This window comes from Lemur catta, chromosome 18 (assembly GCF_020740605.2).
Source record: "Lemur catta isolate mLemCat1 chromosome 18, mLemCat1.pri, whole genome shotgun sequence".
In the NCBI taxonomy this organism is placed as follows: domain Eukaryota; kingdom Metazoa; phylum Chordata; class Mammalia; order Primates; family Lemuridae; genus Lemur; species Lemur catta.
The window spans coordinates 36885614-36902197 of NC_059145.1; the positions used below are offsets into that span (position 1 = coordinate 36885614).

Below are 16584 nucleotides of genomic sequence, written 5' to 3' on the forward strand. Positions count from 1 at the left end.
CCAAGCATAACCGTGCTGAAGCCCTGCTGCAACCCCAGTGACCCCTGAAACACAAGACCCAGACTGTGTCAAACTCTGCTTTATTGGGAGAGAGAATATAGGCAACAGGGATCACGCCTGGTGCTGGCAGCTCTAGGTCCCCTGCCCCACCCCTCTTAGCCCAAGGCTGGAGGAGACTCCTGTCCCCGGGGGGCTCTCCCACTCGTCTGGACCAGGGGAGGCTCCACTTTGAAACAGCACAGGGGTGGGAGCTTCCAATGTGCACTCTGCCACCAGCTTCGTGATTAGCAGCAAAATACCCACAATGACAGCGACAGCAACAAAGGACTGGACTGGACACTTCAGAACGTGTAAAAGAGTAAATCAGACCCACAGCGCCACATGTTAACAACGGTCCCACGACAAAAGACACGACGCTGGTGTACCCAGCCACGCTACACCAGGGCAGGCGACACCCCCGGGAGCGGCCGGCACACGCACGGCCCTGGAAGGGCCCGGCGTTCTCACTCCCAGCATTGGGATTAACTGAACATATACTTTCACATTCTGTGGGGACAGTCAAATTAAGGTACCAAAAGGGAAGAGAAAACATTTTTTAGAGAACAAAAAAAGCCTGCTTCCCTGCCCCTGCAGGCACCAGGCTGGCCGTGCCCCGGGCTAGCCGGTGAGCTCCACGGGCAGCTCGCGGCCGCACAGGGCCTCCCACTGGCGGGCCAACAGCGAGATCAGCTTCTCTCGGCTCTCAGCGCTGGGGACAAACACCTGCCACTGGACCTCACGGCCCTGGCCAGCGCCGGCTGGGCCACCTGGTATCTCCCCAAAGTGGTCCAGGGTGACATTGCCCATGAGGTCGTGACCCTGCACGTCATCAAAGACGAGAGTGAGGGCCTGCGGGTAGGTCTGGTAGCCCATGAGCACTCGGTCCAGGTCCCGGACGCGGCGGCCATCGTCCAGCCGGTACCTGTCCCTCTGTGGTGGCTCTTTGGCAAACTCGGGCAGCGGGTAGTGGACGTAGTCCTCATCCAGGAGAAAGATCTCGGCGCTGGTGAGCAGGAGCGTCTTGGGGCGCAGCGGGCCTCTGCAGCGCCCAGGCGGCGGTGTGCCCACCTGGAAGGCTTGCACGTACAGCAAGATGCTGAGGCCTGGCGCCTTCTCTGGGTCAGCCAACTTCTGGGCCACGATGAAGGTCAGGTCCCCAATCTCCTCCTCACTGGGGTAGGTGAACTTGACGCGGCTTGAGTGGATCAGCTCGTAGTTCTCCATCTTCCCTGCAGAGAGATGCCACAGGGCTGTAGCCTGGGACTGGCTCGTGGTGCAACTGGAAGCCAGTGGTCCCAAGCCAGAGACCTGGCGTGAGATAGGCAGGAGAGGGTGCTCCAAGCCCCCACGCTCGGCCGGAGCCCTGCCAGCCAGCAGCCCAGAGCAGACGTGGACAAGTGCCTGCCAGATGGCTGGGGGGTTACTGGGAGGGAGACGGCTGTGACAAAGCCCCACATAAAACCCTGACCTGCTAAGTGGGGAAAGAGAGGGACAGAGGCGCAGAGGCACTCGGGGCCATCATGTCTGCTGCAGCCTGAGCTGGACAGGGGTACCTGTGGTCTTGTTCCCAAACTCAGAGTAGAAGTCCTTGTCAACAGGCTCAGGTGAGGGCGTGCGTTCCAGCGAGGACAGCACGACCATGAGGTGCTGGAGGAAGCAGTGTGTCAGGTAGCTGTCCCGCGTCAGGCATGTGACCACCTGTACTGGGGAGGAGCCTGCAGGGGAAGCGGCTGGTCACGGTCACAGCCCACTCCCACCAGAGCCACCTCTAGTCCCTAGCAAGTCTCAGCCTGGACCTGAAGCCCAGAAAGCCGGGCCAGGAGGGCCCATGTGGGAAAGCATCACGGGCCCGGGAAGGCAGCCATTTCTCAGGCCGGAAGGGCTGAGATATTTTTCTGGAAAGGGATACAGAAGCATTAGGGAAAGAGCTTAGTTTTCGCTCTTCAGGAAGTGTGAGTCAGAAACATCCTGCCCCCGAGCCCAGGGCCCACTCTGCTGTCCGGGCTGGCGCTGGCCGCACGTCCCACCTCCTGCTCTGGGCCCTGGGCACGAGTTCTGCACCCTCAGCAGTTCCTGAGGCTGCTTCCTCCCGCCCCGGGCAACTGACTCCTGAGCAGGGAGATAACTCTGCCTGTGATAACGTGCCCGCATATGGAAGGTGGAAGCCCACTGGTGACACTGGCCTTCACCCGAAAGAGGACAAAGCACAGTGGGTCACTCACCCGTCAGCCGGAAATACTGGTCAAAAAGCCCAACGTTGACCGACTGCAGGTCGCCGAGTTTCAGAACAAAGCACTGGGAGATGTGGAAGGGACTGTTGTTGTAGTCAGTGTTTTTCTGATGCCAGAAATCTGTGACGGTGAGAAAGGGACTGAGTGTGGTGGTGGCCGTGGCAGGTGAGCACAAGGGTCCCAGGCGTGCCGCATGCCCAGCAGGGACGGATCTACTGGCCTGGCCTGCTGAAGCCTGGCGAGGCACCGCCACTGCCTCCGCGTACCAGGCCACTGGCCGAGGCTCCCACCGAGGCCCCGAGGGGCAGAGGCTGCCCAGCCCCTCTTCATAACGGCCAGTTCCCAAGCGCTGGGCACCGGCTTGGTGCGTGCACCCCGTCTTAGGGCCCTCGTGACAACCCCAGGAGGGAGGTGCTGTTGCTATCGCCTTCCTCAGACAAGGACTCTCGGCCCACTGCAGCCAAGTCACTGCTGCCTGAGGCCACACAGTTGGCTCCAGACGCAGCCCCAGGCTGCCGTGGGCACCTGCCCCAAGCGCCCGAGCGCCGGCAGGCCTTAGCGCCTACCCTGCAGCGGCTCTGAGAAGTAGCGGCGGAGGCCGTCGTGTAGCACAAAGTACACAGCCTTGGTGGAGAGCAGCACGCAGGCAGTCACCTCCAGCGCTGGGGTCTGGTAGAACACCACCGAGGACCACATGAGGTGCCTCAGTTCCTCGTTCTCAACCTGGAGAGAGATGGGCTAGGTTTGGGTCTGTGGGAGAGCAGGCACGTTCTGTTCCAGACCACACCTGAAGACAGACCCAGCAGGGCAGCTCCCCCAGCACTACCTGTCAGCCCCACCGCCCTGGTGACCGGCACGTCCCACAGCAGGCCCACGGCCCCAGCCAGGGAGGCGTGGGAAGCTCATCTCATCAACGTACCTCTACATCCAGAAGCACAAAGGAAGTGCGGGGCGGGAGATGGGTATGGGGTAGGGTCTGCCTGGGGCCGGGGGTTGCACGGGGGAGGTAGGGGAGGAGGACGACTGGCTGGGGTGGGGGCAGCTCGGGGCCTCCCTACCTAGGTCCTCAAAGCTGTGAGCAGCTAAGCTGGGGACCACATGACATGAGAGACATCCAGAGACCTGAGGCTGACCCGAAGGCAAGCCCGGCCTCTCTGTCAGTACCAACCAGTGCCACAGCCAGCACTCACACGTGCCAGCCCGCAGGAGCAGCCCGGCCCTACCTCGGCAATGCTGCGGTGGAAGAGCTCGATGATGGCGCTCCCGCGCAGGCTGGCAATGTGCCGCAGGGACGGGCAGGCAGGCAGGTGCGAGGGGATCTGATTCTCCTCCGAGGTGGACTGGATCAGGTGCTCGCTTGGATACTGGCTGGGGACCTCAGCTTGTGCCTGGGCCTCGGCTGGGGCTGGGACTGGAGCTGGAGCCGGGGCTGGGGTCTCCACTGGGGCCTCTTCTGGGACCGCAGCTGGACCTGAGACCTCCACTGGGGCTGAGGCATCTGTCGGAGCTGGAGTCCTTGCTGGGCTTGGGCCTGAGGCTGCTGCCAGGGCTGGAGCTGGGACCTCCACTGCGGCCGGGGCTGGAGTTGGAGCCTCTGCTGGGGCCTCCTGGGGACACTGGTCATTGCTGCATCTCCCAATCCCCCCAAAAACACCAAATTAACAAGCGGACCCCAAAGAGAGATTCACCTCGTATGTACCACCTCAGATCGCGAGGGGTCTATTGCACTACACACCACCTGTGGGTCACCTGGAACTTCCCCACCCAGTTCTCTAAAGGAGGACAAAACGGCAGGGGGGAAGTGTCCAGGCCCTTGCTCTTGCTCTTGGAAGGAAGATGGGCAGGTGGGGGCAGAGCAGACCATCTGGCCCCCCAGAGGTGAGCTGGCCAGATACATGTGGCAAAGGTTCTTTGGACTGAAAACTCAGGTGGCAGGTGTCAGAATTGCCATTCCAGAGCCCAGAGTGCCAAGTGAGGTGCCCAGGGCTGGGACCAGGGTGCATGTGGAGGGGAGAACCAAAAACCCAAACTGCCCGTCAGTTTGCCTCTGGGGTGTCCTCATGTGGCCCAGGCTCTCGGCCCACCCAGCCACCACTGCACATGGCCACACCAGTCCGTTCCAGACACGAGACGGAATAATGCTCAGAACCTTAAAGCTCATGGAGGCTGAGGGGTTCCCTGAACAAATCCCACATGGCCACGCCCATGCCAAAGGGGGGTCCTTGGATGTCATCCTCTTAACTGGACCCAGCCCAGCTATTGAGAGATCCCTGCAGCTCTGGCCTTGCACTTGGCCAAAAACCCCAAGAAGCCTCTGGGCTGTCTTCCTGCCCTCCTGGAAGATGGCAGGGGTTGCATCTGCTGGGGGAAGTGAGGCACCCGGTTTCTGCATGCGGTTCTCACTGTGGGCAGGTTCCAGCCTTGGTTGGGGTGGCAGAGAAACGGAGATGAGGTGCCCAGCACCCGAAGCCTCAGCATAGGGGAGAGGCGATGAGGAGACGGCCAGGCAGGGCCACCTGTGGCACGAGCTGCTCTGCAGCACTTGGAGGTACTAGGGGGGTCTCGAGCTGGGCACGAGATGGGCACCGGACCCAGCCTAGAAGAGGCCAGGAGCCCTTTGGGAGCATCATTTGGGGGGCTCGTTCGAGGGAAAAGGCAGATCCCATGAGATGCTGAGGAGAGGTGGGGTGAGGACAGGCTCTCCACCATCTACCAGGATGGAAGGGAACATGAGTTAGACTGTGTCTCGGGACGGGAGGGCAGACAGATGAAGGGCTTTCTTCCCCGGCCTGGGGAAGCCCCTGTGTATATGAAGCCAGGAAGCCAGCAACAGGAGGCAGGTCATCCATATGGGCACAAGGTCTCCCGTGAGGCCCAGGTAGGGTAAGCTGTGGGGGCCCCTCAGAGGTCCCACTACAACCCCACCCCAAGGCAGTCCTGAGGGAAACCCGGGAGGGAGTCCAGGGGAAGCCAAGCAGGGTGGGTGGGAGTAAGGAAGAACAGGGACAAGGCTGCCATTCCTTCCTGCTCTGGACCTCAGCCTCCCCTAGAAGAAAGGGGCTCGGGATGAGATGACTCACCCAGATCAGACACTCAGATCTTGCCTGGGTCCAGTGGAGCAGGGCGGCAGGGCCAGGGTGACAGCTCTCCTGGCCTCAGGGTGCTGCAGCCTATGACCCTCCCACGCATGGGTGGGGGCAGCCCCCTTGGCCTGCCACGCATGGGTGGCAGGAGCCTGGGCCAAGCTGGTTTGTGAGAGGACAGCTTTCCTCTTCTATAGCCCTGGGCGATAAGGAGCAGCCTGGCACCCAGCCTGAGGCGGTGATGCTAGGGACAGGCAGGAACTGAGGAGCAGGAGAGTGGCCCTGCAAGAGCTGGTCCAACCCTGGGCCCACCACCAACTGCTGCTGCTCAGAGATCACATCATACCAGCCCATGCCCCTGGGTCCCCAAGAACTGTGCTTCATCTCACCTGGCCCTGCCCTCGGTAGGCTGGCCATCTGCGAGGGGACTCTGGGGGCTGGCCCCAGTTGCAGGGGTCTTGGCGATGACCACGGTCTTCAGGTCCTGCAGTGAGGCCCGCAGCTGGTTGTAGATGCGCAGGAAGTGGAACTTCTCATGGGGCAGCACGAAGATGGCGGTGACAAAGCGATAGCCCACGAGCAGCTCAAGCACGTGGCCATCAGCAAAGGCACCCCGAGGCTGGGTGCAGCTGCGTGTGGGGTCCAGCAGCACGGTGGAGAGGGGCACACGACTGAGCTTGAAGCTGTTGCGGTTCCGACAGTTGTGGGTGCCACGGTTGGGCATGGGGTTGAAGTCGGCCTTGATGACATTGAGGTGCTGGGACGTAAGCAGTAGCCAGTAGGGGATGGCGGCAGACTTGACAGCCTCAGAGGGCGCACAGCAGGAGCGTCGCACGGCTGAGCAGAGCGTGCAGCTGGCCCACTCGATGTTGCCCGAGTAGTCCCCGGCAGCCGTCTGCACCATGCGCTTGTCGCTATAGACCAGGTAGACTGGGAAGCAGCCCTGGCTGCGCTCCTGGCAGCCGCCGGCCACCTTGTAGAAGGTGAGCAGCTGGCGCAGGAACTCCTGCAGGCTGGTGTGGCTGCCGTAGAGGATGGGGCTGCATAGCATGGCCATGTGCTGTGGCGCGAAGCATGAGCGCAGGTCCACGTGGAACTCGTGCAGGTTGGCGGCGTCCGAGATGATGAAGAGCGTGTTCTCGCTGTGCCGCACCTTGAGCACCAGGCACAGCTCCGGCATGAGGAAGCCGAACTCGGTGAGGTCACCGTGCGGGAAGCAGAAGACGAAGCGCAGGGACGAGAGGATGTGCTGGCTGCTGCCCCGCGACTCCTGGTGCGGGATCTCGAAGACGGCAATGCCGAAGTCGGTGAGCACGAGGCAGGCGGCAAACTGGCGGATGCTGCCCTGCACGTGGATCAGGAAGCACCACAGCACCTTGAGGATGCGGATGTGCTCCAGCAGGAAGTCCTCGTCCGCGCCCAGGGCCCACTCTAGAGCTAGGCGCTCCTCCTCGGCTTCCTCATCCTCTTCCTCCTCCTCCTCTTCCTCCCCCCGGCCTCCTTCCTCCTCTTCCTCTGCATCCGGGGGCCCCATCTCAAAGTAGCGGTTCTCAGCAACATCCTCTTCCTCGTCCTCGTCGTCATCCTCCTCGCCCTGTTCGCCCTGGCCCTCCTCCCGCTGGTTGGCAGCCTCGATCCAGGCGGGCAGCTGCCGCTCGATGGCCTGCCGGATCAGCGTGCTCAGGCGCTGGATGAAGTCCTGGTTGGTGGCCGTGTAGCCGATGCAGGTAAAAGGCAGGAAGATGATCTGGCCGGACCCGGGTACCACCTGGACCTCTGGCTCTGCATGCTCTGGGCTGTGCGGGAGAGGCCAGCTCAGTGACGGGCTGGGTGGGGACACCCTTGTCTCCCACGTCCAGAGCCTGCTGCTGTACCTTGGCCCAGAGGAACCAACCCATGGGTCTCCAAACCCTTCTGTATAACCAAGCCTACTCTGGGACAAGGGCCCCGGCAGGGAGCCAAGGTGCTGAGTGCTGGAAGGCTGGGCTCCCCATGCTTCCAGGGGCTTGGGCCACAGGCACGCAGTGCAGCTCTGCCCGGGGCTTGGGAACCTCTTCCTGTGTGACCCTGGGGACAGACGAGGACTCTGCAAACCGTCCCGATGTTATATTGCCCAAACCATACTGGTTCCCATGACAGAAGCGCACCCACAAAGACTTCTCAGCCATTCGGACACTGCCATGAGCCCCCGAGGAGTACTCCAGGGCAGGAACCCACGTGCTGATCAAGATTCCCTTCAGGCGGACCCCGTGGCCTTCAGGGCAGGGCAGTGGGCTGGGGTGGGTCTTAGGACCTTGGCATTTAAATTCTAGCTCTTCTTGGCCACTGCAGCCCTTGCATATAGGATGAGAGCTGGGAAACTTCTGTAGAGGCTCAGAGAGTAAGTATTTCAGGATTTGTGGGCCGCCCTTATGCCCATGATCTTCTTTTCTAAACAGCCCTTTAAGAATGTAACTGTTGGCCGGGCACAGTGGCTCACACCTGTAATCCTAGCACTCTGGGAGGCCAAGGCAGGATCGCTTGAGCTCAGGAGTTCAAGACCAGCCTGAGAAACAGTGAGACCCTGTCTCCATTAAAAATAGAAAAATTAGCAGAGCATTATGGCCCATGCCTGTAGTCCCAGTTACTTGAGAGGCTGAGGCAGGATCACTGGAGCCCAGGAGTTTGAGATTGTAGTGAGCTATGATGACATCACTGCATTCTACCTGGGGCGACAGGGAGAGACTGTCTCAAAAAAAAAAAAAGAAAGAAAAAGAAAAGAAAAAAGAACATAACTGCCATTCTGAGCTCACAGGCTGTACAAAACAGGTTGTGGATCCAACAGGCCTTGATCTGCCAATCCCTAGTGTAAGATAACACGTGTCAGGCAGAGTTTAGGGATTAGAATTTGGAAATAGACTAGAGAGCCCATCTCATTTGTGTTTATTTAAAGGAGGAAATAGTACCGTGGGACTTCTGTGAGCACTGTTAACAATACCAACTGGTCGCCACGAGCCCACAGCTGAGCATGTGCGGGCGGCTGTGTAGCCAGGCCCAGAACACCTCCCAACCTCTTCCTTACCTTACACCGCCAACAGCTCCCGGCACGTCCCTTAACTCGTCAGAAGCCGCCTAGAGAAGGAAACACAGTCAGCCCCCACCTGCTGCAGCCCGCCCGGCACTTACTAGGTGCCAGACCCTGAGCCAGCACCCCGCCCCCCCTTACGCCCTAAGGAGGCACCTCACCACTCCCACGCTGCGTGTTATCCTGCCGGCAAGCGGCAGGGCTGGGATTCCCACCTTGTCTGCCTGACTACAGCCCACACTCCCTACCCAGGGCCAGAGCCTCTCGCCACTCCAGGGATGTGGTGTCCAAGGGTCCAGGCGGACAGTCTACCAATTTGGTCCAGCTATAGCTGGCCAGCAAGGGACACGCTGAGTAGAGGCAGTGCAGCCCCAACACAGCCCAACAGTCTCTGTGCGCTGGGGAAGACCTGAGGCTTGGGAACCCACGGCTGTGTGACCCGGGGGAGGGTGACAGGACTCTGCAAACCGCCTCTGTGTCACACAGCCATGACCCTGTGCTGCTGCAGAGCTGGGGCTGGAGGGAAGCCCAGGCACTTAAACACACTCCCAAGCACACAGCAAATGGGCTGCCCTTGCCTTCCTCCTTTCTCCTCCCACAGCACAGGAAGGGGCTCTGGGACCCTCAGCAGTAGCCACAGAGGAGGTACTGGAGTCACACTATGTCCCAGACCACCAGGGTGACATTTGGGAAAAGGCAGAATGGCCCCAGGGGTGCCACGCAGTAGAGGAGAAACTTCCTGATGGGGAACCCCGCGACAAGGGCCTTCAGAACTGCCTTCCCCAGGGGAGTGTGCTCAGGGGAACTCAAGGGTCATCCGCCCTCTGCCTGTCCCCCAGGGCCCAGTGAGAGAACTGCCTGTTCCCATCAACAGAGAGAGAGAGAAGAGAAGAGAGAGAGGAGGTGGCGGCGGGGAGGGAGGATTGAGCACAAACCCTTAACCGCTGGATTTGTCAAGAAGACTCAACTAGAGACACGTCCAAGAGAAAGACCGTGTGGGCAAAGTATACCAAACCCTGGGAGCATCTGCTGTAGCTCCAGCTAGGCCACTTCCTACTGCAGACAACTTCATGCAGGAGAGCTGGTCCGGAGAGGTTAACGGTCCCCAGGAGCAGGAGGAGGGCATTACCTGTCCTGCAGGGATGGACTCCAAGGAATCGGAGCATTCCCGGGCAATGGGCCGGTCCTCAGGAGTCAGACTGTCGGTGGACGAGAGGCTGCTGGCCAGGGCCTCCTCCTGCACGAACATGATTCCTGGAGAGACCAGGGTGGGCAGGTGGGGTGGGCGGGATGGGGAGAGCAGCCGTTCAACAAACAGGGCTGGGCCCCTAAGGCTACTGGCGTAGCTGGGGGCTAGCCAGACCCCAAAACCCAGCCACACGGTACAGAAGGAAATGTTAACACAGAAATCTCAGAAAACCTCAAGAAAGAGCAAACGACTGCTTATCTAATCTCAGAGTAGGGAAAGGTTTTCTGAGCATAAATGCAACAGAAGAAAGACTACCTAAAAATTAAACTTCTATGGACAAATTTTTTAATAACTAAGTTAAAATCAAATGAAACGAGAAAAAAAGTGCTTGCAATATCTAACAAAGGTGTGTATCTTTGGTCTATAAGAAGCTCTTACAGATTACAAAAATGGGGGAAGGTTAGAAACCCCATGAAGAGACTGCAAAGGACGTGAACAGACATTCCACAGAAGAAAAACAAACAAATATAACATGAAAAAATGCTCACCCTTACAGGTACACAAAGAAAGGCAAGTTGAAACAAAAGACTAGTTTTGTCTCTCACTCTGGCGAAAGTCAGACTGACTGCAGCCTGCCCCAGCCTCACTGGGCAGAGGTGGGTGCTGGGGCGCGAGCTGGCCCAGCCATCGGGAGGGCAGTTGGGCGATACGTCCACCAAGAGTCTTAACCGTGTTTACTCCTGGAGAATTTTCCCAATGACATGTGACCCCATCCCCAGACCTGACATCTCTGCAGGGCTCACAGATGGTGCAGACTTGGTTCCTCCAGGGCTGCTGAGTACATGCCGAGCCTGCGCCCAAAGGCTGTTCCCACTGACCTGCCCTGGGGCCACCTCCATGGACAGTGGCACTCTCATGCGCCCTGGAAATGCATGGTGTCCTCAAACCCTGCTGAGGCTGTTTAATGAATACAGCCTATCTGGACCTGTTATTCACTCCAGATAATTTCTAGATGGGTTGAGGGAAAAGCCTTTTGTTAACGTGTCCCTAACCGCAGCTAGCTGCGTGAACACTGGGCATCAGCCCCCCGTTTCACCAAGGTTTGTATGAGCCCTAAGCACGCTGGCACGGCCTGGTTCATCACCAGTCACCATGGCCCAATGCAATGACCCTGAGCCCTGAGCGCCCTACAGGTCATGAGACATTTGTCCAGCTCAGCTGTGGACAGGACAACTCACACAGCCCAGGTCCTCTGCCCGTGGGCCAGGAGGGCAGGCGGCCCAAGCCCAGCACCCCTACAAAGCGAAGCAGCAGGGGCCACGCACAGGCAGGAGGTCAGCAAGCACACGGCCACACACACAGGGCCTTCCACAGCCCCTTCCAGGCCTCTGCCTACGCTGCCGTTCCCTCCTGGAATCCTCCCTTTGCCACCAATACGTCAAATGAGATTCAGCTCAGACACCACCTCCACTGCAGACTTTCTCTGTTCTAGACATTCTACAAATGTCCCAGACCGTTCTGCCCTGAGCTCCCTTGGGCATACGGTTCATCTTCCTAGTGGCTCCAAGTTCTTCAGGGGCCCCGTCTTGGTCATCTTAGATGCCACCCCCACCCCGCCCCCGCCTAAGGATGCAGGAAACGGAAGCCCTTCCCGACCATGTTTGTGGGGCTAAGAGCAGTGCTAAGCGCCCCCCAGCATAAGCTCATGCAAGCCTCTCATTATGTATTTACCACATTTCATCAAATCTAAGATGCGGGGATGTGGTGCCATCTTGGTCTTGGCGGGTGTCCACAGAAGGTTGCCCACGATTCCATCACGAATACCAGCTGGCTGACCGCAACTTTGAGACGCCACTGACTGAAAGACGCATCTCAATTTCAGAAGTCAAAAGGTAGAAATGTGTGCATCTTAGAATCGATGAAGTAGGGTGTATCCGCTTTAAAGTTGCGAAGACAGCTTCAGAGAGGCTGCAAGTTGCTCGAGGTGACACGGCCAGGAAGTTGGGATGCAAACTCGGCTGACTGCCCCGTGCCTGCTCCTAACCATCTCTCTACACAGCCTCCTCTCAGCTGTGGGCCTGGCTGGGGAATCAACTCTGGCATTTTGCCTGTCGGCCCGCCCCCGTGGCATGACAGCTGGCTAACAGCACCTGTGACCACCAGAGGCCAGGTGTTTTCGTCAGTGCCCGCGTCGGGCAGGCCCCGAGCACCCAGTTCCCCTGCAAGTAGGCGCCCTGCTACAGAACCAGGCTGGGAGCAACAGGCATCGGTTAGCAAAGCCGCTCCCACATGGGAGAAACCCCTGCCCATCCAGGCAAGATCCAGTAACACACGGCTGAACAAAACACGTGTGGATGCCTCTACATTAGTGAGAAAAAAAAACCAACATTTTCTTGTCTCTACCCACCCAAGCCCTGTTTGCACACAAGGAAATGTGGACAGGGACAGTCTGTCCACTTCCTTCCTGGACCATGGCCTATACAAACAAGTGGTCAGAAGGGGCCACTCAGCAGATGGAACAGGGGACATCAGGAGAGTCCTCAATGGGGGTCCGACCTTTGTTGTTTCTCAGCAAAAGGAAAGAGATGTGCACGCACACAGAGACATCCAGTACGGTTTTATTTATAAGAGGTGCAAATCTGGAGACAGCGTCTAGAAGTCCAGTGACTAGGGAGGGGGACAGTCGACAGAGCACCACTCTGTGGACTGTCCCCAGGGTGCGGAGGGCAGTGAGGAAGGAGGAGCTGAGGCTGGCGCCGAGGCTTCCCCACCAGAGCAGGGGGCTGCCTGCAGCCGCAGACTCGGGGAGTCCTCCCCCACCCACCAGGGCCTGTGCCTGGCCGGCTGGGTCTCTGCTTGCTCCTTCTCTCACTCACACACCAACAAATGCTCAGGGAACCCTGCATCCCTGGCCTCAAGGACCAGACACATCTCCCTGTCCCCAGAAGCCTACTGTCCCATGGCTCCTCCACGGGCTCGCCAGTGCTGTGGGGCCACAGAGAGGAGCTTGGCCCAGCCATAGGGCCAGGGCAGGGTCAGGGAAGCTTCCTCACAGCGACACAACCCTCCCCCGCTTTTATGTAAAAAAAAAAAAAATACAACCAAAAATTCTCAGTTAAGAGTTTGACAAAAAGCTGGGCACCTGTAATCCCAATACTCTGGGAGACTGAGGCAGGAGGATAGCTTGAGCCAGGAGTTTGAGACCTGCCCGGGCAACATAGCGAGACCCCGTCTCTACAAAAAATTAATAATAATAATAAAAAGAGCTTGGCAAAAGCAAAATGGGCAGTCACTGTGGCACCTAACCCACCATTCCACGCTCATGAATTCTCTTCCGCATCTCACGGTCACCACCTTGGCGTGCTGCTTGGCGTCAGGCCCTGCCTTAACGTGAGCACCTCTCCCTCTTCCTGCCCAGGCCTCTCCCTGCTGGACAGCTGCAGGGCACCAGTGCCACCGCTGACGCTCCCTCTCCTCCGACCGTTCAGCCACAGCCCGTGTTCTGGCAGCGGCGAGCATTTCCCCTCCCCATGCCCAGTATCGCATCCCTCTAAGAGAAAACCCCACCAGCAGGATTACCAGGTCAAGGGGTAGGAATGTTTTTCTGGCTCTTAAAACACAGGGTCAACTGTTTTCCCAAGACCTCACACCAAGTTCTGCGTCTCCAGGAGCCTGGGCAGGCAGCGTTCTTTCCTGCGTGTCCCGAGCCTTGGCTCCACTCGGGACGGCACACCCTCCCCTCTTCCGTGGGGCCGGGCCGGCAGACACGCTCATGGGACCTGCTTCACTCACTCATCTCCGAGGGTGCCTGGGTTCAGAGGTGAAAGCCCTTTGAAAACGCTCAAGACAGTGGGCAGGTGAGAAGGACTGCTCCTCCATGGGTCCACGGGAACACACAGCCCGTCTTGGTCCCACAAACACTATGTTTTGGGGCCAAGTCACACCACGAGAGCCACAGAGATGAGGCAGTGATAAAAGCAAGCTCTCCATACAGGGATCAGGGCTCCAGACTCAATAAAGTGGCAAGGAAGGCCTGGCTTTCCATTGACAAGGAGCCGACCTGCCTGCGTTGCTGGCGGGGAACAGGTCCCACGAACCAACCACCCGAGCCTGTTCCAAGGGCAGCCTCAGGGCCCAGGAGGCACCCCATGGTATCCAAGAGGAATTAGATGTGGGCGTCAGAGCACTTGTGAGTCCTCATCAAGCAAACAACAGAACTGAAATCAGGCTGGGCACCCCCACCATGTGGCCCTGAGAGGAGCCACCTGCGGACAGCACTGCCCTCCCTGTGTCTGACCCTGCAGGAAGCAGGTGCTGGCATCTCTCCCCCAACCCCAGCCAGGGGGCCCAGCCAGGCTGTGGCTCCACTAGGAGCAAGATACACACGTGATTACCTTGGTTGGAGAGGATGGGCTGGGGCAGGGAGGCAGACGTGGGAGCCACGGTGGGAGGGGAGCTGCCGGGTCTGACGCAGGCGGCGGCCGAGAGCCGGGAATCCTCACCAACCTGAGGAGGAGAGCTGAGTTAGCCGGGAGAGAAGGGAGAGCTCGGGAAGAACAGAGCTCCACAAGGCCAGGGGTGTGAGAAGGGACGAGCTTGGAGGTTCTCGCAAACCTGTGATGCTGAAGATGGTCCTGCCTAATCCTTACAGCAGGTACTATCACTGTCCCCACCCCACAGATGGGATCGGAGGCCCTGACTTGCCCAAGGTCATGCAGCCGGGGAGTGGTGCAGCTGGGACTGAGGGGCCCGAGCAATCCCACGGCCTAGCTCCCCACGGCCCCTCTCACCTCCCACACAAAACCCACCTTCTTCTCCGGGTTGCTCAGTTTGGACTTGACCTCCTTGGCTTTCTGAATTGCTTTTAGCACTTCCACAGTGTCTAGCTCCTTCTCTGTGGTCACTGTGTCATCCAGACAGACCTAGACAGAATCCAGAAAGTAGCATGGGGACTGGCAGGCATGGAGGGGGAGAATGGTAGAGCCCTGTTGCGTGGGCACAAGCACCGCTGTGGGCCAGGCCCCATGAGGACCCAGCGTGCCGGGAGGCTCCTCACACCCACAGAATTGAGCTGGCAGCGCCTTGAAGGGGACCAGGAAGGTCCCACACTGCCTAGTCTGTCTTGGGGAGTCCCTCTACAAGAAGGGGAGGCAGCAGCCTCTTGGGTGTCTGGGACTGGAAGAAGAAGGTGACTTGAACTAAAGCCTCTGGTTACAAGCAGATTGTAGATCATCAAAGATCGTAGGGAGAGACTTCTGGGCAGGGAAACTGAAGGGCAAGGGCACAGAGAGTGGCAGCAGAGGGCAAGGGGGACCCTGCCTGCGTATGCAGGTGGGGGCCATGGGCGGGCTGGCTGGCAGGCAGTCTGGTGGGCAGTGTGGTTGAACAAGGGAAGGTTCCAAGGGCCTGGACAGGAGCTGACACCTGTGGCCTGGGAGCCTCCCACGGTCTAGAGCCCAGGAAGGGAGGAGGAGATGGCATCTTGTGAAGACTGTCTTGGTGACAGTGTGGAAGAAGGGGCACTTGGGGCCAAAAACAGGCAGTGGAATGCTAATGGACACCCAGGTATCTTCTGCCCCGGGATCTGGGAGAACAGCGGCTCCAAGGGCCAGTCAAACTCGGGAGGTGCCTGCTGAAGGCTGAGGAGATGGTGCACCTTCTAAGGGCTGTTTGGTTGACATGGCGATAGGTGGCCGGCCAGCCAGCGGCACTAGGCTAGGCTGTGCTGGTGGAGGCAAATCCTTTGGATTTCTAGTCAGACACTATGGCCACAAGCTGTCCAGGAAACATGATAATTTCAAGTGTCTCATTTCTGTCCCCTGCCTAGGATAAACAATGCTTTTTGTTAAGACAGGCCCTCCACAGGGAGTTTGTGCCTGCTGGCTCATGGGGAGTCCTGGCCCAAGGCTCTGATAGTGACATCTTATGAGCCAGCAGCTCCCAACAGGAAAGGGGGGTAAGACACAAGGGAGCCTTTTCCTGGGGACAGATGGACTTCCCAGAACCGAAGGGCCCTCAAGGGCTAGGCATCCTGAAGCAGGCAAGGGTAGAACAGCAGGCCTCCCCCCGACTCTGCCCTCTCTCTCCAGGTGACAATGACTGCACCGGGGCTTACCTCCGAGGCCCTCTCTCCAAACTGAGCGAGCACCTTGGTCCGGTAGTCAGGGATGATGCTCAGAGGGTTGTTCAGCAGAGCCACGTGCTCCAGGCACGGGAGGCTGCCTATGCTCCTGACCTCCTCCATCTGCAAGGCATGAGTTCCATTCCCTTTGGTCCCTTCTCTTACATTTCAGCAACACACCAACATGTTTGATGGCCTCTTTTAAATGAAAGGAATCTTAACATTCTTCTTGAAAGTGATAAACACCAAGGCATAGAAGTCCCAGGAGCCTGAGATGCTCCGGCGCCACGGCTCACCTGTTCGATTCTGTTGTTGCTGAGATCCAGGTTGACCAGTGAGTAGAGCTTATGCAGGCCGCTCAGACTCTCTAGGAGGTTGCCTGCCAGATTCAGGGTCTTGATGTTCCCCAGCTTGGTGTGAACCCCTTCCAAAGAGGAGAGCTTGTTGTAGGACAGGTCCAGGTGCACAAGGTTGTACAGGTGCTGCAGCAGCATCAAGAATAGGGTAAAGTGGTTCAGGTCGAGTCTCCAACGAAAAGGGATTGAGGCTAATGGCATGACAGGCCCTCCAACCCAAACCACCCAATTCTGCAAGGCCCTCTGATGGTGACTGGGAAGGGAAGTCCCACTTCTCCCCTGCACATGCCATGGCACAGTGGCACCCCTGCAGACAGGTTGGGGTGGACACTGAAAACAAGGCTGTCCATCTTCAGGACAGAGGTGCCTCACCACGCACTTGGTTTGTGTTTATTCATCTTTTCTAATTCTTTGGAACTGGAGCAACAATCACTGAGTGCATCACTGGGTCCCTCAACAGAGGAGGCAGCCCCTGCCCTTACGAACTACTGGGTATGGCCC

General features: G+C 58.6%; 1 protein-coding gene across 3 annotated transcripts in view; it reads right to left on the reverse strand.

Moving 5' to 3' along the window:
- Positions 1 to 64: 64 nt before the first annotated feature.
- NISCH (nischarin) overlaps positions 65 to 16584 on the reverse strand; it is a 35295-nt gene continuing 18775 nt past the window's right edge. The window contains exons 10-21 of one of the 3 annotated variants that reach the window (XM_045530042.1): positions 16024 to 16209; positions 15722 to 15850; positions 14415 to 14528; positions 14001 to 14112; positions 9547 to 9671; positions 8415 to 8464; positions 5743 to 7149; positions 3494 to 3902; positions 2837 to 2993; positions 2262 to 2390; positions 1593 to 1754; positions 65 to 1268 (exon numbers count right to left, since the gene is read on the reverse strand). In XM_045530042.1, coding sequence (XP_045385998.1) covers positions 658 to 1268; positions 1593 to 1754; positions 2262 to 2390; positions 2837 to 2993; positions 3494 to 3902; positions 5743 to 7149; positions 8415 to 8464; positions 9547 to 9671; positions 14001 to 14112; positions 14415 to 14528; positions 15722 to 15850; positions 16024 to 16209 — 3591 coding nt within the window. In that variant the 3' untranslated portion in view covers positions 65 to 657. Of the gene's footprint in view, positions 1269 to 1592; positions 1755 to 2261; positions 2391 to 2836; positions 2994 to 3493; positions 3903 to 5742; positions 7150 to 8414; positions 8465 to 9546; positions 9672 to 12208; positions 13415 to 14000; positions 14113 to 14414; positions 14529 to 15721; positions 15851 to 16023; positions 16210 to 16584 lie in introns of those variants that run through there. The other 2 variants (XM_045530043.1, XM_045530044.1) reach the window with 2 other exon arrangements.